Here is a 23,732-nt window from a genome sequence, read left to right on the forward strand (position 1 = left end):
GCCCTGGAGTCAGGGGTACCTGAGTTCAAATCTGGCCTCAGACACTTACTAATTACCTAGCTGTGTGGCTTTGGGCAAGCCACTTAACCCCATTGCCTTGCAAAAACCTAAAAAGAAAAAAAAAAGAATGAAGGACAAACAACAACCATCTGATGTATGTGAACTAACCCTCCATACATTATGTATACTCCTTCATGCATTGTCCCTCTTCATGGACTCTCTCTTTTTTTGGTGTCTACATTTGTAGGAAAGGGTGCCTACCTTGAAAGGAAGAATACCTCATTGCAATTTCTTTTGTTATGTTATTTCATTAAATACCTTTATTTCAAACTAGTTGTGTCCTTTTGACTGATGAAAAACATCAGTGGGGACTCACAAGTTATAGTTTTGAGTGAATGAAGATACACAGAGATCTTGAAACCTAGAGTACTTCAGGGGACCAACTTAGGAAGACACCAAGACTACAAGTGTATTAGCTGAAGTCACCCATATTTCTGGACCTCTTTCTTACCTATAAAATGAAAGGTTGTACTAATTCAAAGGGTCCTTCTTGCTCTAAATCTACAACTAAATTTAAGCCATGTAGAAAAGAGAACACACTGTAATCAGAGATCGTTCCTCCGAAATTGTACTCTTGAAATAAATTAATCCAAAAGTTAATATTTAAGCCAACAACTCCATGGAGGGCAATGACTCTCCTGTAGAGTCTAAAATGTTATATATTCTTCCTCATTGCCTGAAACATGCAAATGACAAGATTTAAATACCAAAGCCAACACTGTTACCTCCTAAGTTGATGTTTTGTTCTCTCTTGGCTCCATGGAAGTACTTGGATCACAATATCTGGAAAATCCATTTCCTACATCTATAAGGAGGAAATAAAGGCTATCCACCCTACTGGAACAAAGCTATCTGGAAACTAAGAACAGGAGGTATAAAAAGTAAGTATTCCCCTTGGAGCTCAGGACCTTTTGGGGGGGGGGGCATTGGCAATGGAATGGAAGAGGAGTTGTCCCAATTTGGTAGCTGAGCTTCGAGCATCAGAATCATCGTAAGAACTCTATCTGTTAACCCTGGGGGTGGGGGAATAACAAAAATCAAAACAAAAAATCCTTCCATGCTCTTATCTCAAGTTAGTACAAGGAACAACAAAGGGCTTATTTTGAAAAGATAATCAATTATCCTCTGGCAACATGGATAATTGCCCAGCAGGAGAAATTATTAAGTTATGGGATTAAAGGGCCACATGAAGACTTTCTGTACAGAAAAAATGAAGAATATTTTGAAGAAGATGCTTAGGACTTGTTTTGTTCTATTTTGCATGGTCTGGGATATAAACTGGGACTTTGTCCTCCAAATTTTTGACATTTGGTTGAGCTACCAGGACACCCTTTGGCATCTAACAAAATTGTATAAATACAGTTCTATTTGCATTTTATGCTAATGCTTTAGGTATGAATATTGTGCCACATGTTCAAGATTTCTTATTTTCATGGTGGCATCAAGAGTTTTCTCCTGGGGTGGCTAGGTGGAGCAGTGGATAAAGCACCGGCCCTGGAGTCAGGAGTACCTGGGTTCAAATCCAGTCTCAGACACTTAATAATTACCTAGTTGTGAGGCCTTGGGCAAGCCACTTAACCCCATTTGCCTTGCAAAACCCTAAAAAAAAAAGTTTTCTCCATCTAAGACTCCTGGTACTCAAGATCCCTCTCAGTCCCATTCCTTTTTTCTTATATTTTCTTTCTAAAATGTAGTGACAAGGACAAAGATAGATCATTCCTGATTACTTCTATTTTGCTAGGAAAAAATCTGTCATTAATTTCTTGGCTCTTCCTCTTTGATTCTGGTCAATTTTTTAAACCTCACTTTCCTCACTTGGAAAATGGGAATAATGATATTTGCAACAACAGATAACATAGTGTATAGATAAAAGCCCAGGCTTAAAGTCAAGAAGACCTGGGTCCAGGGTGGCTAGGTGGTGCAATGAATAGAGTACCAGCCCTGGAGTCAGGAGTACCTGAGTTCAAATCTGATCTCAGACACTTAATAATTACCTAGCTGTGTGGCCTTGGGCAAGCCACTTAACCCCATTGCCTTGCAAAAAAAAAAAAAAAGAATTCTGTTGCCAGAACTCCCCAGGACCTGGAATTGTTAGCTCACCAATAGAGAATAGACTTAGAATGAGCAGGGGGCATCTCTGGTCTTCTCAGGACTTCTCCAGTCAGCTCCATGGAAAGGGAGACCTGCTTCTACCTGGCCCTAGAATGCGTTCTTCTCAAGCACCTATCTCTTGAGATTTACTTGCTCATTCAGAAAACAAGATGAGCACTAGAATTCTTCCCCAATTCTATTTCACACCCTTCAACAAGCATTTAGGAAATATCTGGTACAAGAATCGGGGTTCTGATCTTTATAACAATTCATATTTCACTCCCCAGTGTTGCTCTTCATGCACTCAAAAGCATTTATTTACTATTTCACCGAGGATATAAGCATAGAAATGAAAGAATCCTTGCCCTCAAAGAGTCTACATTCAATTGGGAGAGACAACATTTATGTGTACCAGAATATACAAATTAATATAAGGCAATTTTTTTTTAGGAAAAAGTACTAGCAGTTAGAGAAATCAGGAAAGTACTATGTAAACTGAGCTTTGAAGAAAATTAGAGATTCTAGGAGACAAAGAACAAAAGAAAAAAGAGTGCATTCCAGAACTGAGGGAGGATCTATGCAATGGCTAGAAGGTGAGAGATGGAATGTTCTGTGTGAGGATAGCAAGAAGGCCACTGTGACTGGGCTATAGAATATACATACCAGGGGAGTAAAATATAATAAATCTAGAAAGGTAGGTAAGGATCAGATGACAAAGGGCTTTAAATGTCAAACAAAGGAATTTATAGTTCATACTATAGGTAAAGGGGAGCCACTATAAAGCATCAAAAAGGTGAGTGGTCAAACCTGTTTTTAGGACTTCATGTAGAAAATGTATTGGCACAGGGAGAGATGAAGCAAGTAAAACAATTTGGAGTCTATTTCAATAGTACATTGGGGGAGGGAGGACCTAAAACAGTCGTAGATATGTGAGTATATAAGAGGGAAAACGTGAGAGATCCAGAGGAAGAATCAACAAACTTGACAATTTAAGCTCTAGGGTGAGAATGAGCAGATGGTGATGACTGGTAGGTTAGGCACCTGAAAGGATTGCAATTCTCTTGAAAGAATGAGGGAAGGTTGAAGAGTGGTGGGTTAAAGACAAAAGATGAGTATGTTGAATTTGAGATGGTAATGTGACATCCAGATGGAGATGTTTGATTGAATCTCCAAAAGGGAAGTTAGAAGCCTTCCACATAGAAATGATCATTAAATCCATGGAAACTAAAGAGATCACCAAAGAAAAGTGTAGTGGAAAAAAGAAAAGATCCAGGACTAGATCCATCGTCTTGAGCTGCATCCAAATAGAGGGCATAATATGAATCTATTCAGCAATAGCTTCATAATCCATCTTCTCCTTTAGTACCATTGCATTAATGTCTTATGTCTCTTTTATAAATGTAGGAGATTAAGGGACAGTTAATAATGTTACTCTATAAAGTGATTGTAAACATCACTGAGTAAATAATGGTGATGTTGTAGGACAGTTTGATTGATGGCTGCATGATTTGTGAAGGGTATCTCAATCTCTACCGGCAAGTTCATAAATGAATCACATTCTGAAATTAGTGAGGAACATGCATTTTACTATAAATGCATAAATCACCAAATACATGAGGACTTTAGCAAAAACTATGTTACCAAGCATTATCTCACATTTATTTTTTAAAGAAGGAAGGAATCATACAATGATTCTTAGTGATTTTTCCCTTCTCTCTTTTCCTTTCTCCTTCCTTCTGTTATTCCATAGTCTCATTTTCTCCTTTCCCTAAAAGGAGAATTGAAAAGTAAACCAAAAAGAAAATCTCCTTCCCCCACCCCAGTACTTTAAATAATCCTAGATATACTACTGCAAAGGGAAGCTGATGCTACCAGATAGTTCTCTAGTTCTATTGTCCTGAGAAGTTGGGAGTTTTGTTTGTTTATCCTCAATTAAGAATTGATTTGAGATATACTGCTTTTCTCATTTCCTTATTTATTAGTTACATCTGCTGGGTGACTCATAAGTCATAAATTTAGACTTGGGAGGGACTTTAAAAACCATCCACTCCTATTGTCCCAAAGTCCCAAAGCTCACAATTGGCAGAGCCAAGACTCAGAACTGATTTTTCTGAATCTGAATCTAGTGTTCTTTTGGCTTTACCATTCTGGTTCTGGTTCACCTATGAGACTTACCATCCCAGTGTCATCCAACAATGACAGACCTGGATCCCTAGAGATGTACTCATGTGAGGCTGTCTATCCATAAAGTCTCATCAGCACCTTGGTCTTCCTACTGCTGAGAACACAGATCCCTGAAGTAGTAAAGTAAGTGGAGAACGCACTGGGATTGGCATTTGTACAGGAGTAATGACAATAGAGTCAGCTGCATTTACAGGAAGAAGGGGCTGTGGGGATGACAGTAATTGAGTAAGAAGGGAAGCATTTGAAAGGGCTATGTAATGATTTTATAAAAAATATTCTAGTTCTGCAAACAACCAGTTTTATCTCTTTGGGCTTCAATTCTCAGCTAGCAAACGAAATGTTACACCAGATAGTCAGATTCCTTCCATTCTGTAATCTACTGATGAATCCAGAAAGGTAGCATTGAGGATGGAGAGTAGCATGATCCTGGGCTTCAAGATTACGCCTACTTTCCTACCCACTTTGTACTTTTCCCTGAAGCTATTATTGTCCAGAATTGCGGTAACATTGGCACTTGCCCCATAAGAAGCATGAAGTAGAAAAGCATAGGATTAAATCAGTGTCCATGGCATGGTTTTCTCACACCCATACAAAGAGAGCAGTTTTAGGTGATCCAAACTGGTTAAATCTTTTAATCTTCATAAGGTTTTTTTTTTTTGCTTTGTTGAAAAAAAACAAAGATGGGGTGGAGCATTCTTATTTATTCTAGGAGGAGAGGTCAGCAGAAGGAACAACTGAAGAAATTCTTCTTGATCCTTCCCTGAATACAAGAGACCATGGTCAGGCGGGTGGCAATTATTGGAGGTGGTGTGAGTGGCCTTGCCTCCACCAAATGCTGCTTGGATGAGGGGCTGGAGCCCACCTGCTTCGAGAGGAGTGGTGACATTGGAGGCTTATGGCAATTCACAGTAAGTGACATTTTCTTAACTCTTATATTGAGTATGCTTGCTAAAGCAGCATCAATCTATAAAATAAGAGGCTTCACTCAGATAATCTCCAAGGTCCTTTCCAACTCTGCCTGTGGAATTGTTCTATAATTCATGAGATCTGGTTATGAAACATTTGAGATCTACTCAATCGGAGATTTCTATTGGTTCTAGGATAGAATAAAAAGAGCTAGCATTTATATAATTCTTTAAGGTTGCAAAGCGCTTTATGTGTCTTAATCTTATTTGATCCTCACAAAAACCCTATGGAGTAGATTCTCTTATTATCCCCATGCTACAAAGAAGAAAATTGAGTTTGACAGAGATCAAGTGACTTCCTCAAGAGTTCTACATTTCATCCTCATATAGGTTTCACATTTTTTTAAAGCTTGATCTGTGATTTCATTGATATAGGGAATACCCAATGAGGATGCTCCCTTTGCTGCAGATCAGTTCTGTGACTTAGAAAGAGTTGCCTAAAATATTAAAATGTTAATCTACTTTCTCAAGTATATGTCAGATGTAGAACTTGAACTCATATCTTCAATCTTGACTTTGGGGCTCTTTATCCATGCTTTCTTTCTCTTTCACTATTGTAGGTAGGTAAATTCCACTAAGAAGGTAATATTTCTCTCCAGGTCATTTTGAACATTGCTTTGTTGAGGATTTTAATTCCTGTAAGATAATCATAATTTCCCCTTTGTGATGTTTTTTATAGGAATATGTTGAAGAGGGAAGACCCAGCCTTTATAAATCTGTTGTTACTAACAGCAGCAAAGAGATGTCCTGTTTCTCAGACTTTCCTTTCCCAGAGGATTTTCCAAACTTTGTTCCACACCACCAATTTTTGGAATATCTCAAGATGTATGCAAATAAGTTCAATCTTCTGAAATGTATCAAACTCAAGGTATGTCCCTAAGTATTGTTTGGTTGGCAGAAAGGTTCTTCATGTTTATAATCTCCTTTTGTTGCTCACTATCTGAAATCCAAGTTTTGTGGTTAATAAGATTGAGAAATTGGCAAAGATCAGGAACATGGCAGGATTCCATTATCCTCTGAGGGCTCTTCAATTAACCATGGAAGGAAAAATTTATTCATACTAAATAACCCATATGGAGAAACCTGTCTATGTATGACCTTTATCTGAATGATCCAGGGTCTAATCCAGATACTTATGATTTCTAACCCAGTCCTATGCCCACAATTCCTGGGTCTCTATTTTTGTTGCTTGAATATCATGTCTCCTTGAAGGGGGTGGAGAAAAATAATATTTATATATTCTGGATTCTATTTTTCAGACCATTGTTACCAATGTGAAAAAATGTCCAGATTTCCCTACCTCTGGCCAGTGGGAGGTAACCACTGAACATGAAGGGAAGCAAGAGTCGAATATTTTTGATGCTGTACTGGTCTGCACTGGCTATCTCACTAACCCATTTTTGCCACTAGATAGTTTTCCAGGTATGGTATTGTCTTCTAAATTCCTTTATATTTTTTAATTCTCTTCCTATTGATACATGTTAGTTTTGAATTATTCTGAAAAAAATCACTATAGCTTATAATGTGGGTGTACCCCAAATGTACTGTCATGGGATTTCTTTTTTCTTATTCTCTAGCTCCTGGCAACCTCATCAACTGTCAGAGGCTTAATTAGCATCGCTATTGAGATCACTCATAGATGTATATATCCTGCCATAGTCTTCTTTCAACTGAGTTCCCAAGCCACCTTTTAAACATTTCTAAATGGATTACTGTGGACATTTCAAATTCAAAATATCCAAAATAGAACTCATTGAATCATACATCTTTCTTCCATTCTTCTTTTAGTCACCCAAATTCCCAATCTGAATCATTCCCAATATTCCACTCTCCATCACACTACATTTCCAACCAGCTGCCAGATCTTGTCATTCTTCCTCAACATCTCTTGCATCTGTTACTTTCTCTTCACTCTCCCAGCCATACCCTATTTAAGATTCCCATCACTTTTCCTCTAATCTACTGAAATAACTTCTAAACATCTCTCTCTCTTCTCCAATCCATCATCCACATTATAGTCATTGTGTTAATCCCAAAGCATAGATCTGGTTGTTTGACTGCTCTATTCAGTAAATTTCATTAGTTTCCTGTTCCCTCTATGATAAAATCGATTATCATTTAAGGTCCTTTATAACATGATTCCAATCAACTTTTCCAGTCTGACTCTACATCACTCCCTTTCACACATTCTATGGTCAAGCCAACTGTCTCACACGAGACTGATTTCACAACTTGCTGCAGAACTTTCCACATATATTTTTCCCCCATTAGAATGTGAGCTCCTTGAGAGGAAGGACCATCTGACTTTCAGATTTATATCCCCAGTGCTTTCTTTTCACAAAGTATACATTTAATAAATGTTTTACACAAACATTCAAGAAACTCCAAATCTCATCTCTGTGACTCTGCACAGACTTCGTCTAAAATCAACTCCATCTTTAGTTTTTGCCTCTTAAAATCTTCAAAATTTGGCTCAAATGTCCTATTCTCCACAAGGTCTTTCCTGATTTCTTCCAGTTACTAGCATCATCTCCCCCAAAATTACCTTGTACTTATTATTAGAAACCCTATATATCCTTATATAAGAAACATAAGGCCCTTAAAAGCAGGAATTATTTCTTTTTTATTTGTATCCTCAGAACCTATCTATAGTAGGTGATTAATATAATAAAGTCAGAGAAGTGTTAAAAAGAAAAACAGTATGTGAACCAGATCATGTCCAAGAAAGAGACACAATCATCCTCTGGGACCAAGATTGGTCATTATTTATATATAATATATATATATATATATATATATATATATATATATATATCTGAATTCTGAATACTGCTATAAATATTTCATATGGCAATTCTTCAACTTGCAATTTTTAGTCACCACAAATAGAACTGACAAACCCAAGACCTCCTCTCAAGATGTGGCTGCCTGATCATTTTTTCTGAGAAGGATTGTTTTCCCTCACAGCAGAAATCCATCTGATTGTGTAACAACTACAGAAATCATTTTCCACCAGCTATTTTTTTGGTTGGTCTTCAAGATACTGACCTTTGGTATTAAATAAACCAAATTAAGCCATCCATATCACCAGTTGATCTCAGCCAGAAAGCAAAATACCAGCAAGATAACTGCCTCATGTCATTGAGCCAAATGAAACTAAATAATAATCTCTTACTATCCTAAAGGTGATACAGGATGAAGGTCCTTATACAGAAAACCAATAGGTTTAGATTATGTTTCGTGTAGTCTATAAAGCAACTCTGATTAGAAGCAATCTCTTAGTCTTGATGGGTAAATAACATACCATTATTACAGTCTATGATTAGGACTTCCATTTTCTTTCCAGTTATAAATTGTTAAACATCTGTTTATGTTTAACAATTACTGTCACAATCTGGTCCAAGTGCCTAGGCACTGAGCTTTTCTTCATTAAAGTGACCCTCACTCCGGTTTGAGTTCTAAGGGAACATGTTTATCTAAAAAAAAGACAAGTTCCTTTTCTCTCACTCTTTAACTCTTAATATTCTTATTTGAGATCTGGAAAATTACTTGAAGTTTAAATTTGACTTAAGTCTAGGTTCTCCTCAAAGTGAGAGTAGAAAGTGCTAGAATGCACTCACTGTATATTCTAGATCAAATATAGGATAGCTATTGATTCCTTTCATACAAAAGAAATGTTTAAAAACAAAAATTCTTAATCAAGAATTGGCAAAAATTCTTTAAAGGGGCATAGCTATCATTGTAATTCCTACAAGTTTGAAACTTAAACAGCAAAATGCTAAGCATTTTGTAGAATTTAGGAATAGGTGATTTCCATTTCTTCTCAGTTCTATTAGTCTCTCCCATCTTCTGGCTATCCAAATTATGGCTTGGAGTCTTTCTCCTGTCTGATTGTTTTCTCTTCTAAGAAGCACTGTAGTTGACGCTGTGCCGACCTGGTCACATATGGGGTCATATCTTATAATACAATGAGCACTACTTGATAATCCCAGGAGATCTCACCTCTGGAAGTCAGAAAGCCGCCTTTAATGCTAGGAATGTCTATCTCAAGATCACTACTCAATCACTCATGTTCATTGAAAGGACATAAAGCAGAAGAGGCAGTCAGAGCTCTGGGATTTCATCTTAACCTTACTAAACCCATATGTGCTTTAGATACCATGTGCTCCTACAGCATTTTTAGCTGCTCAAGTGGGGGAAAGGGCAACCCTTCATGTGAAAACAAGGGAAAAAGAACTATTTGTTCCAGTGAGAGTAAGGAAAAGAACAAGTTCTTTTCCTTATTAAGTTAATTCAACCCCTGCCCTACAACCATCATGCAGCTAAGAAACCAATGAGAGTATACATTCATTATCCCAAAAAGATGAGCCAGCACATAGAGTCATTAAAGAAATAGCAGGGCAGCACCATGAGGTAGCTGCCCATCCCCATGAATATTCCATGTGGCTATAACTCAAAACATTACAAAGTTTATAAAGTGATCAAAGGTATTATCTCATTCATTTCTCAAATCCTCTTTTTCCAGGAGGCATAGCAGACATTATTATCCCTGATTTATACATGAGGAAGTCAACATTAAGTCAACTTGAGAGGGTCAGAGTAGGTCAGTCCTAACACTAAATCCACTGTATTTTCCATTCTGATATGATGTCTTTAGAGCAATGAAAGTGTAGGACCATATCAAATAAGATCTTCATCTCTCCCACTAAATTATACATTCATTTTACAGATGAGGAATCTTTGCTTTGGCACTATTATACAAACAGAAGATATGAATTTGCCTGTTCAATGAAAAGAATAATTTATGTTTCAGATTCATTTTGCTGTGATAAATACATTCAGTGTCAGATTGACTTTACTGTTAGGTAGAGTTCCATAGAAGAAAATTCAAGTGGACTTCATTAAGCATGGTGATATGTGCTTCTGAAAAGTCATATGTAGGTCAAATTTTTATAAAAATTATTCTTTTTTCTATAACATCTCAAAAATACTTTTTACTTTAATGCTTCAGATGATCTCAAACATCAGCCATAAATCTAATATTTTCACAGACACCTGGGTTCAAATCCCATTTCTGATCGTTAAAAGAGAGACAGTCAGTCAGACAGACAGAGACAGAGAGACAGAGACAAAGAGACACAGAGACAGAGACAGAAAGAGAAGAGAGAGACAGAGAGATACAGAGAGAGAGAAACATTAAAATTACCCTAAAAATAACTTGGGAAGGCAAAGTAATATAGCGGGAAATGGACCAGCAAATAGAAGATAGAAGGAAATTCAAAAGGAGACACAGACAGACCAGTGGGACAGTGTAGGAACTATTATGTTAAATTTGAGCTAAACCAAACCAATCACAACAATAAACAGCTAAAATTATTAGAGCATTCACTATGTGCTCGATACTGCGCTGAGCATTTCCTAAATATTTCGTGCAAGTTTCATAACAACAATAATAAGTACTATTATTATTCCCATTTTATAATTGAGGAAACTGAGATTAAATGACTTGTCCAAAATCCCAATGATAGTAAATGTGTGAAGTCATATTTGCACTCAGATCTTCCAGATTCCAGGCTCAGCACTCTATCCACTGAGCCATCTAACTATAAGTAGCAAAGATTTATGGATTCATAAATGGTGCTTTTTTTCTGTGCTTTGATTAAGGAAATGATTGTTAGTGTGTATTGATTTTTGTCATTTTTATGATAAAAATGTTTTCCTCTTTTAGAATGAAATCATCTAGAGTATAGACAGTCTTTTTTGTTGTTTTTGTATTTGTATTCCCAGTGTTAGCACAGTTCTTGTCTCATAATAAGCACTTATTGATGCTTTAACTATCTGCCTATTTATCTACACCTCTTTATCCATCCATCCATCCACTCATCTATCTATCCATCTATCTAAGCTAAAAAAGGAAGTCCACTGACTCTGAGATCAGAGATCCTGAGATCCATGTCCATATCTGACACTTGTTTTTGTATATCCTGAGGGACCACTTGGCCTCCCCAGATTGTTTCCTCCTTAAAATAAGGGCTGAGCAGATACCTCTGATGTCTTCTAGCCCTAAATTTTCTTAACAAGCATATGATAGTGCAGTTTCATGATTTAATGACGCAAAAAAATCTTTTTCTACTTTTTTAAGTCCCTTCCCTGCAAATTAGAATTTTAGAATATAATCTGCATCTTCTTTTTTCCTACCAGTAAATTAGACAGTGAACAATGGAATGCTTGGCAGGATGAATTCCAATGATTAAACTGGGACAATTTCCTCAATAAAGAGGGAAAAGTGATCAATATTCAATGAGGACTTTCAAGCACAAGGAACTTTCAGGGAGATTGTAGTTCAATGCAAACATTTGAATATATAAAAAATGGATTCTATAAATTGAATATAAGTCCCAGTACTCTGCTCAAAGATGGGAACCCAGAAAGTACTGCAGGTTTTATACTCAATCAAAACTATAGTTCACAAACTCTAACTTTTGTGTTTATGTTGTCAAACAAAAAAAAGAGATATTGGCTCAGAGGAAACTATAGTTACCTAAATTAAGGGATGACAAAATGCCCCAATAACCTCTCACACCCAATGGGGAATCAGCAATGAAGAGAGCAAGTGTGTACATTCAAAGAACATATATGATCAGGGAATGTGAATGCAGAGACACATATATAAAGAAAACAGTGTAGTCAAAGAATATATATGAATAGAGAAAAATGGAAAACAATTGCAACCTGGGCTCATGAATGAAGGGTACTTACACTGAGTATCTTTGGCCAGAATACCCATGTGAACGGGACAACTCAGAATTCCAATACTGTTGTTGTTCACTCATTTTTCAGTCATGTCCAACTCTCCATTTGGGACTTTCTTGGCAATGATACTGGAGTGGTTTGCCATTTCCTTCACCACCTCATTTTACATTTGAGGAACCTGAGGCAAACAGGGTTAAGTGACTTGTCCGGGGTCATACAGTTAGTAAGTGTCCTCCCATATAACAGAGCTGTTTTCATCCTCTGGTGACAGTAGTGTGCTGCATTGCTTCTCCTTGTGGGGCACCATTTAGCTGAGCATTGCAGCTCCAACTCATTGGTGGACAGTGAACCATCATCTCTACAGAGTAACAAGTCCCTCTTTTCACTCTAAGTCCCTGTTCTCCACTCAAAATTCTTTAGTCTCTCTTTCATGTCTGACCACTGGAGTCCCTGAGCTGCTCTCTGCTGCCATCCTCTGGTCTTCAACTCTTCCATTTCCAAGTTTATGCTGCTCTCTCAACTGGGATGCCTCAGAAGGCTAAAATCCTTTGAACCCTCTTAGCCTAAGGTCATGATCATCTCACCTGGCCCAAAAGGTAATTTAAAAAATAGCAGAACTCCTTGACCTAGGAGGAAGGGTTTGGTTTTTTTTTCCACTGACATCTCCAGCTGCCTGTCTATTGGGCCCAATAGACAATTTGATTTGATGTTAGAAAATTTCTTTAAACTCTAGTCAAATGCACAGTCTGCATCACCTCAAGCCATTTTTACCCCACAGCTCCACAAAGGAGCCATGTGGGGATAGAGCAATGAGTTTCCATGAGTCCTCCTTCCCCTAAAAGCTTCTGGTTACCCTGCAAGGAAACCCAGGTTCAAAAACAAAAGAACTAATGACTTCTGTCTTAGTTCTTTATTATACATTCCTGTCTATTAACAGCAAAATTGCTGTGTTTTAGCATTGCTGCCAACAACAAACCTCACCAATGTCCTTACATGAGTCTATAATATGGGAAATTTAAAGACAAAGACATATAGCATTCTTGTATATAGGATGAAATTTAATTAGCTCTCTTTGGCTTAATTGGCTTACCTTGACATGAAATCAAATTCAATTCTCAGATCCAAAAGAGAGGAGAGAATAAGAAAGAATACAAAAGAGGGAGACAAAGTTAAGCTCAGTGACTATAATCAGGATGATTTCAGTTCAAATCTAGCCTTGGACACTTGCTAGTTGTGTTACTGAGCAAGTCATTTAAACTCTTATTTGTTTCAATTTCCGCATCTATAAAATGGAGCTAATACTAGCATCTTATCCTTCAGGATTACTGTAAGGATCAAATGATATAATATTTGTAAGCCCTACTTACTACCTCAGTCTCCCCGGGCTCATATTAAGTTTTTTTCTGGCTAGAAACTCTAGTCGTTCCTTAAAACTTTTTGTTGTTGTTGTTTTTTAGGTTTTTTGCAAGGCAAGTGGGGTTAAGTGACTTGCCCAAGGCCACACAGCTAGGTACTAAGTGTCTGAGACCAGATTTGAACCCAGGTACTCCTGATTCCAAAGCCAGTGCTTTATCCACTACGCCACCTAGCCGTCCCTCCTTAAAACTTCTTAAAGATTAAAGACATTATACTTTCTTTGTTCTAAACCTGACCTAAGAGTCAGACATGGTAATGTCCACAAAATCACTTTTTCAATTCAGGATTGATTGGTCCCCCTTTTTCTGTGATCTATTTTTCTGACTTGAATATAAAGACAGGAAAATTCACCATCCAAATAACTTGAAAATAATAAATAAGGTGTCAGATGATCAATAAAATACTGCCAAGAATAGCAGAGCAGGCAGTTTTCTCATATTTGGAGGCTAACCTTTTGGTGATGAGTTTGAACCTAACTTGGGGTGTTCTTCAAGTGAGAGTTCATCAGCAACTTCTTGCTTTAAGCCTATTCAACCTGGCAGGATCTACTAAACCTCACCTTCCACTGCCATGCCCTTCATGATCCCAGAGTCATCTTTTTATGATGATGAGGCAGGCATCATAAAATAAGCACCTTCATTTCTGTCCCATAGACTTTTATTGTTAACGATATGGTAAATAATTGTATGGGCATTAAGTGGCTCCAGTCTTCCTGAATTCAAATCTGACTTTGGATGTTAGCTGTGTGACCCTGGACAAGTCATTTGACCCTGTTTGTCTCCATTTCCTCATATGGAAAATGAACTAGAGAAGGAAATGGCAAACCACTCTAGTATCTTTGCCAAGAAAGCCCTAAATGGGATCATAAAGAATCTGACAACTGAAACAGCTAAATAATAACAAATACTACTTTGTTAGTCACAAATAAGAAAGAAAAATGGATTTAGGGAGAGATCTGGCTTTCATTCCCCCTATACTTATCATGTTTTTGACTTTGGACAAGATTTTTGAAATAGTATTTTCTCACCTGAAAAATAACCTAGATGAGTGGATTAAGTCTGCTCTAGCTCTTAATCTTATGAAAGCATTTTTAATACTACAACTCCAGGAGGGAGACAATGGTGCAAATATTATTATCGTCATTTCACAGATAAGGAGATGGAGACCATAAGTGACTTGATCAGGATCTTACAAATAGTAGCTAAGCCAGGATTCAAACCTAAGGTTGACTACTTACACCATATTTTATCATAATAAATTAGGCACTCACATGTGAATAATTTTATGTTGCTAATCATTTCATTATATCATAGAATTTCAGTCAGGAAAGACCTCAAAGGCCATCTAGTCCCAGGCATTCCTAAAAGAAAAGGATGTCCATGACCTCCAGAGGTAGCTGATTCCTCTTTTAGGCAGTTCTAATTGTTTGGAAGTTTTACAAGATAAATTCCTCTTTATAGCTTCTAGTCTGCAGTCCTCATCTAGACCAAACACAGAAAATCTAATCCCTTTTCTACATAGTGGTCCTTCAAATACTATTATTTTTTTTAACTGAGGCATCACCCCAAACCAATGTTATTATCTGAATAGTAGGTTATATTCATAGAGCTTGTCAAGTCCCTCATTTCCTCTCCTTTTTCTCTCTTGTAGGTATCAAGACTTTTAAAGGTCAGTACTTTCACAGCCGGGAGTACAAGTATCCAGATCTGTTCAAGGATAAAAGAGTTCTTGTGGTTGGAATGGGGAACTCTGGCACAGACATTGCTGTGGAGGCCAGTCATGTGGCACAAAAGGTATGAACCTTGAATTAATTAAATGATATTATAATGTGATTAAGTGTCATATAAAATATGCTGATATGATGAATGTTCTTTTAAAAACATAGCTCTTCTTAAATTTTGGCTAAATTGCCTGTAAAATATGAATTTATTATTTAGAAAGGCAGAAAGGAATTCAGAGAGAAAGATAAAGAAAGAAAAGTTCCTCAGCATGTCATCTCTATTTTTTGGTTAATGACATCTAAAATTTTTTAGTTACCACCTGGAGTCACAGTGATCAGACTCAAATTCTACCTCTGAGAATTACTTTAATCTCTCTCAGCCTCAAATTTTCTTGTATGTAAAAACAGGAACAATAACAGCACTAAGTTGTGAGGATCAAATGACATGTATATCAGGTCAGCAAAAAGGTTAAAGTGCTATATCATTGTGTGTTATTTGGTCCCTATGAGACTCAACTTGCTCATTTGTGAAATGGACACAATAACTACAGAGATGTAAAAATCAAACAAGATAATATCTGAGAAGTCCTCTGTAAATCTTAAAGCACAATATAAAGCATAAAGTTTTTTAAATTATTTTAGAAAATTAGAGCAAGGGAGCAATGAAAATGTGATAAATGACAGAGCATTCAGTTCCTTTAACTTGAAAATTACAGATAATATTTATATGGCACTTAAAGGTTTACAAAAACTACTAATAAATGATATTGAAATAGTGCTTTAAAGTTTGCAAAGAACTTTACAAATATTAACTCATTTGATTCTCACAGCAACCTCATGAAGTAAATGTTAAACAATTTGTCTGTTTGCTTGTAGGTATTTCTCAGCACCACTGGAGGTGCATGGTTAATAAATCGAGTTTTCGACAATGGGTATCCTTGGGACATGGTGTTCACTACTCGATTTCAAAACGCATTAAGAAATTTCCTCCCAACTCCAGTTGTAAACTGGTTAATTAGCAAAAAGGCTAGTAGCTGGTTCGATCATGCAAATTATGGTTTGATTCCAGAAGACAGGTAATTTCTTGATTTCTATTCCGTACTCCTAAAAAGAAGGGACCTCAGATTTCGCAGTAACTTTTGCAAAGCTACACAAGTGTTGCCGCTGCAAGATCTATGTTTATTTTGTTGAAATATTTGAAAAGAAAGAGTATAGAACAACATCCAAGCTTCAGTTTGAGCAAAGTATAGATATGTGGGCTTTTGTTTCATTGGTAAAGAGAAATTGCATCCTATAGTTTCTATTCACAGTCTCCTTAATGACCACAAGGTAGACTCTCAACAAAACAATCTTAATTCAACAACATATAATAAACCTAATGTGTAAATGGTGTGGGAACAAAGATAGCTTTGACATTAGTCTATCAAGATCTTAGCCTTACAATTACAAATAAGGGTCAGAATTAAGATAAATGTATAGGAGAAGTTTAAGCAAAATTCCATGAGTAATTTGAAGAGAGAAAACTTTCATCTGCCCTAGAGTGAAGGAAAAGGAGGTGGTGAAGTTGGCCAAGGAAGGGAGGGAGAGATGCAAATCAACTTACATTTGTTAAGTACCTACCATGAGCAGGCACTGGTGAAATAAAGTTTCTAGAGATATGGAGGTAAAAGTGAAGCAGTCCCAACACTCTAGAAACTTATGTTATCAGTGGAGTAAACATGCATTAAATAAACATAGAAAGCTAAATGTGTATATGGGGGAGTTGTATACAAATAAGTTTTATATATATAAAACAAATATATAGAAATATACATATACATGTGTGTATGTATATATGTATTGATGAGAGATTATTTTTATTTATGTATATGAGACATCTGTGAACACAGCTATATCTATGTGATGATGATGGTGGTGGTGTCTGTGCTTCATTCTCAAAGAAGACTATATCAGGGAAGTCATGAATTGGATTTGAGTAAGGCGGTGCTGTTGCTACATCACCAGTCCCACTTTCTCCTCCAGAGTCATCTGAGTCTAATGGTCAGATACGAATTAGGATGAATAGAGATAGCCCTGGTTATGAGACATTCAGGATTAATTGATTTACCCAGGATCACATAGCTAGTAAGTGTCTAAGGCTGGATTTGAACTCAGGTCCTCCTGACTCCAGAATTGGTACTCCATCTACTGTACTACACGGCTGTCATCAACATCAAGCATCATCAGCAAGTTGTCTGGAGTCACTCAGATAATAAGCATCAGGGCTTGATCCTGACACCAAAAGCAGAGCAAGGAATACCAGGATCAGTAGCTTCTATTTTATTCTGTAGGCAATAGGGACCACTAGAGGATTTCAAGGAGTTATACAATTGAAATTAGAAGGATTCAAGGGATAACCATATGAAAGACAATTATATTGACTGGATCTGGAAGACTGCTTAGAAGTTTATGACATGTGATGGAGTGAAGAGACAGTTGGACCTGGGAGTCAAGAAACCTAAATTGGATTCCAGGTCCTGAGGTTTACTGAGTAATCCTAGACATGGTTTTTAATCCTTTCTATTCCTGTTTCCTCATCTGTAAAAGGGAGATAAGTGGTAAGACGTAAGCTAAGTACAATGGATAGTGCTCCAGCCCTGGAGACAGGAGAACCTGAGTTCAAATCTGGCCTCAGACACTAATTAATTGAGTGATCTTGGGCAAGTGACCCTGATTGCTTCACATCCAGGGTCATCTCCAGTCTACCTGATCCATATCTGGCCACTGGACTCAGATGGCTCTGGAGGAGAAAGTGAAACTGGTGACTTAGCACAGCAATCAATTAGCAATCAATTCATGTTCCTGTCATGACTTTCCTGACGTCATGGTCTTCCTTGAGAACAAAGGACAAACAACAACAGCAAAAGGAGATAGAGACTTCTGAATTTGCCTCAGAGATTGTAGGAAAGAAGTGTTGTGTAAACAGTCAACACCCTATATAAATATCAGCTATCATTAATATAGATAAGAAGAGAGATGAGGCTAAACTAAAATAGTAGCAACAAAAGAGAAAGGAGGGAATGAATGTGAGAGATATTGCTGTGGTAACCTTAAGAGAATGGGAGGGAAGGGAGGAAGAGAGAAGAGCTAAAGACGATTCAAAGTTTACTAAGCCTGAGTGATAGGAGATGGAGTTGCCATCAATATAAATGCAGAAATTAAAAGGAAGGATAGCATGGGAAGAAAGGTAATGAGTCACATTTTGGACATTTTGAGATATTGTGGCCATGAAGGTAGAAATAGTCAATAGGAACTGGATCCACAAAACTGGAACCCTGGGAAAGATTGGAAAGGAGTTATAGATTTACTTTACAGATATAAAGCAGTGATAATTGAAACCTTCCACAATCTGATTTCCAACTAACTTTCCAAATTTTTTTCACATTATTCCTTATTCTATTATGTTTTATCTCATATTTCCAACTATTCTGTGAACTCCATACATAACCTCCACCTCTATACCTTATACAGTTTGTCACTCCAAATTTTTGAATATGTGTGTACCTCAGCCATAACTCCTAGAACTCTTAACTGTTTTCAAGCCTCCTCTCAGATGCCATATGCAATATGAGCTTCTGAACATTTCAAGTTTTAGCACTCAGTGTACTTCTTCTTTCCCCAATTCCCAAAATTGAATATGGAACTCAAAAGCTTTTAAAAGATGAATGTAGAAAATTACCTTTGCATGTCATTGGGGAAAAAAATTAAATTTAAAAATAAGATAAAAGAAAATAAGAAGTTAAAAGAAAGAAGCTATGGTTTTAGAAGGTGAATAGAATCAATTAGTAATCACTGAAATTTGGAAAAAAAAAACACAGGGATACTTAAGGGCAGGCAGAAACCTTAAGGTCCACCTCCTAGATGGGTCACCTGATTTGAATGATTGATCAGAGAGTGGTCTATAAAGAAGAATCCATTATCAGAAATTTATAAATCCTTCCCTACATAATTCCTTCTCTCAATCCTGACTCCTCGTATTCATTGAAAGAAGAGAATTCTAGAACCAAAGGCAGAATCATAGAGAGCTAAGAGGATAAATGAGACGTATTATTCATGGTAGATCTCTTTCTTCTCTGTTTTTATTTAGGAGTTTCCTAAGAGAACCTATCCTGAATGATGAACTTCCAGGACGAATAATTACTGGGAAGGTGTTGGTCAAACCCAGTGTGGAGAGAGTGAAGGAAAACTCTGTTGTGTTTAAGAATACTCCAAAAGAAGAGCCTATTGATATAATTGTATTTGCCACAGGATATACTTTTGCTTTTCCTTTCCTTGATGAATCCATACTGAAAGTTGAAAACAGTCAAGCATCTTTGTATAAGTACATCTTCCCAGCACATCTAGAAAAACCAACGCTGGCGGTCATTGGTCTTATCAAGCCTTTGGGATCCTTGGTGTGCACAACCGAAGTCCAAGCCCGATGGGTCACACGAGTCCTAAAGGGTGTGTAGGCAGAAAACATGGGAGGGCAAAGGAGCAAAAAGGGAAAAAAGAAAGATGGTGGGAAGGCAAGGTTCTCAGTCTTTCTCTAGGTTAAAATGAGGGCTTAATGATTTTAGAGACTAGAAATTTTATTAATTCATCAGTTCCCATTTAAAACAGAGACAGAAATTCTAAAAGCTGGATTTATATTGGTACTGATTTAGTCACAGGGCATTGATGACTTATAATGTATCTCTGAATGCCAAGAAAGTAGAAACTACAAAATTCATGCTGTGTCCATCTGCATGTATAACCAGTTCATCAGACATTTTTCTTTAAATTAATGGGCCTAATTAAGACACCAAAATGTGATCTTAGTGAAAATATTTTAGCCAAATTGGTTGCTTGATACAGTGATATGAGAGTTAGACAGATTTATAATCATTGATTTAAGATGTTGATGCCAAAGTAGAAGAGATTGCTAATGTAGTACCCTCAGAGGTCTCTCCTTGATAGTATCAATTTTCTCAATGACTTGGATGAAGGCATGGATAGCAAAGCCAACTGCACCAATAACACAAAAGAGAGAAGGGACTGGATTGCAAATCAAATCACATTAGACTAGAACATTGGAACAAATTTAATAAGTAAAATGTAATTAAGTGTAAATTTAAAGTTCTATAACTGGGTTCGAGATGGAAAAATGCAATGAATCAATTTAGGTGGGAAAATAAAGATTTGGCAGGTATCATGCTCCAAATTTAATGAGTCAACAATGTGATAAGGCAATCAAAAATATGTTCCTATAATTCTAGCTTGAATTAATGGAAGCATGACTTCTAGAACAAGAGTGGTGATTGTCTAATTGGAGCCTGCCATAGTCAGATCATATCTAAAATATTCTGGTTACCTCTGAGCATTATAGTTTACTAAGAACGTTGATAAACTGGAAAGCATCAAAAGCAGGATGTTAAGAATAGTATAGAACCTTGAAACTCGGCATATTAAGAGACTTTTTATGGTAACTACATTTACATTTACAAGAATACACTTACCTGACTTTGTCTCAGAGACTTTGCTAAAAATAATGGATGAAAATAGGGAGGAGTGCTTGATTTGGGGGGAGGGGGGTGTAGGAATTCTAACAGTTAGAGCAGTCCACAAATGGAATGATCTGTCTTGGAAAATAATGAGCTCCCTCTCATTGGAGGGTAACCATTATTCCAGCAGGCTGCAGAGGTTTTTATTTAGGTATAGTTTGGGTTGAATGACTTATGACGTGTCTCCTAACTCTGAGATTTGATTACAAAGGTCAAACAATAGGACAGTTAATTTAAATTTTACTTTTCTGCTAGTTACTTTAACATCTTACAAAGACATAGCAAGCTTAAGTCACAAGGATTACTTTGTGACTTATTAATCACAACTTGCCTTTGTGGAAGGTTCAAATAGCCAAGAACCTGAATCACAGATTTTGTCATTCTCTTAGATACAAGAAAAAGAGTGGTTTTTCATATGATTTGCCCAGAGTTCTAATAGATGCCTAAAAGAAAATTTTCATTTTGTTTTATAGGCTTGGCTAAACTACCACCACCACAGGTCATGAAAGAAAACATTGACATAAGGAGAGCAAATAAAGCCACCGGGTAGGCTATGTCCCTTAATTACTTGTATATTCTATTTTAATTTACAATTAGAGTTTTCAAAACTTTTTCAGTATTCACTGTAAAGCATTTCCCTAAAGGGTCAGTGATTGGCATCTTAACCTAAGATGGCAAAAAGCAGTGAATTTCAAGCTGAAGGAAAATGGAGCATCATGAACTCTGGAAGAGTTCCAGGGCAACTTTTATTGGGAGTTGTAGGTGAAAGAAGAAATTCGGGGAGCCATCATGTCCTAGCAATGAGGACTCCAGATCTTGACCATCTACCATGTCAAACAATCCAGGATTTAAGAATAGACTTTACCTGTGATTTAATTTAACAACTCTAAGGTTAGGAAATTCCCTCAACTATAGCAAGTCAGTAACTTCTCTGACACTTAAAAGAATTGGGTAGAAAAGTAAAAGGTTAAGTGATTTTCCCAGTATCACATAACTTGTCAGAGGTAGAATTTTTAACCAAGGAAATACTGAATTTAAAGACAATTCTTTGTCTATTATACTATACTGAGTCATAAACCTACACATGACAATAGAATGGATGTAAAGTAAGTTAACATCAGGGTTTTTTGGGGGGTCACATAAATATAGCATTATCACCAATCTGGACAGTATGATCACAGGGTGGCTGTTCCATATCTGAATGGCCTGTCTCTTCAACTGCATGGTTTCTGGAGGTTTGATTGGGAGATTAGAGCCTAGGTGGGAAGAATATCAAGAAGAAAGCCAGGGCAGCTAGGTGGCACAGTGGATAAAGCACCGGCAATGGAGTCAGGAGTACCCAAGTTCAAATCCAGCCTTGGACACTTAATAATTACCTAGCCGTGTGCCCTTGGGCAAGCCACTTAATCCCATTTGCCTTGCAAAGCTCAGGTGGCTCTTGGGCTGGCCTAGATAGAGGTTTGATTCTTTCCAATTAAAATAACCCAGCCCTAGGGCAATAGTTCCTAAATAGTGTTTTTAGTTTTGTTTTGTTTTTTAGGATTTTTGCAAGGCAAATGGAGTTAAGTGGCTTGCCCAAGCCCACACGACTAGGTAATTATTAAGTGTCCGAGGTCGGATTTGAACCCGGGTACTCCTGACTCCAGGGACAGTGCTTTATCTACTGCGCTACCTAGCTGCCCCCTAAGTAGTGTTTTTAAAAGAAATTTACTTTATAGTTAGGAATAAGAGAATTTTGAGACTAGAAGACATATTAATACATATTAGAATGAAAGAGAAATCATAGATATGATTATAAATTTTAGAAAGAGAATTTCAGTTTGATCCATAATAAAATGTCTTCTTTTCTTCTCTTCTTCATAAAGGTTTGGTTTACACTTCAATATGGTTTTGCAAACAGATTGTGTCGTATATCTAGATGAGCTCTTGTCCTTCATCGATGCAAAACCCAGCTTCTTATCTCTGCTCCTGGTGGACCCACTACTGGCCTTTAAGGTTGTCTTTGGCCCACTTACCTCATACCAGTACCGTCTAACTGGCCCGGGGAAGTGGGATGGAGCCAGGAATGCTATTATGACCCAGTGGGACCGGACACTCAAGCCAACAAAAACTCGAATTGTACAAGAGCCTCCGGTTACTTTTTCCTATTTCCTCAAAGTCTTCAGTTTTTTGGCTCTACTTGTGGCTATATTTCTTATTTTCTAATAGCTGAAATCCTTAATTCCTTAGAACAAATGCACATAGTAGTATAGTAATCTCCTTGATCCTCCACAAAGCAGAGTTTCAGTCCTATAAGTCTTTGCCAGGAAAACTAACTTTTTCTTCCCAACTTCCCACTCTAAAAACCCTTTGGGAGTCCTACTGGCCAATAGTTTTCCATGTGTACAATTTCCATCCTTGTCTCTTTCCAGTTCTATATTAACTTCCATATTCTACTGTTCTATGGGGAAGAAATTTTTCTGCAAAATTTAAAACATTATAAATATATATACACACATGTATATATATGAGCTATAATTACAGTAATTATTTTCTTCTTTATTATATGCATTTAATGCCAGTGGAAAAAATGTTTTTTTTGATTTTTGGTAATTTCAGAGGAGATACCAATCGGAGTAGATACAGTTCCTTCTACTTTATAAAATCTTGTTAATTCAATTTATGTACCATAAACAAAGAGAAGCTTTATGAATACTTAGTGTTTAGAAGCTGTATGTTATACTTTTCAGTGAAGAACAATAAAAGAAGCAGCCAACCTTTTTCAAGTGTTCTTTTAATCTCTTTAGTGTTGGGAAAAGAAAGAGGGATGTTAAGAAAGAAGTGAACAGAAGGAGGACAGGAGAGAAGTCAGCAGAAAAAGAGATGAATTAAGTAAATATTTAGTGATACACAAAAAAAAGACTGAAGTTTCTCAACATATATTAAGCTGCTGTGAGCCCTAACTCAACCACCATGAAATAAATTAGGATTAATTTGTAACTC

General features: G+C 36.9%; 1 protein-coding gene across 2 annotated transcripts; it reads left to right on the forward strand.

The window, feature by feature from the left end:
- The first annotated feature begins 736 nt into the window (after positions 1-736).
- LOC141512783 (flavin-containing monooxygenase 1-like) lies at positions 737-23,510 on the forward strand. Of its 2 annotated transcripts, XM_074221995.1 has the most exons (10): positions 737-941; positions 4,278-4,458; positions 5,045-5,243; positions 5,980-6,168; positions 6,560-6,722; positions 15,120-15,262; positions 16,066-16,265; positions 19,316-19,671; positions 21,224-21,296; positions 22,616-23,510. In XM_074221995.1, the coding sequence occupies exons 3-10, from the start codon at positions 5,112-5,114 to the stop codon at positions 22,953-22,955; spliced, it is 1,596 nt and encodes a 531-aa protein (XP_074078096.1). In that variant the 5' UTR covers positions 737-941; positions 4,278-4,458; positions 5,045-5,111; the 3' UTR covers positions 22,956-23,510. The 2 variants fall into 2 exon arrangements, with proteins under 2 accessions (XP_074078096.1, XP_074078095.1); XM_074221994.1 differs by lacking the exon at positions 4,278-4,458.
- Positions 23,511-23,732: the final 222 nt, after the last annotated feature.

The sequence above is a fragment of the Macrotis lagotis genome, chromosome 2, assembly GCF_037893015.1.
Source record: "Macrotis lagotis isolate mMagLag1 chromosome 2, bilby.v1.9.chrom.fasta, whole genome shotgun sequence".
NCBI lineage: Eukaryota > Metazoa > Chordata > Mammalia > Peramelemorphia > Peramelidae > Macrotis > Macrotis lagotis.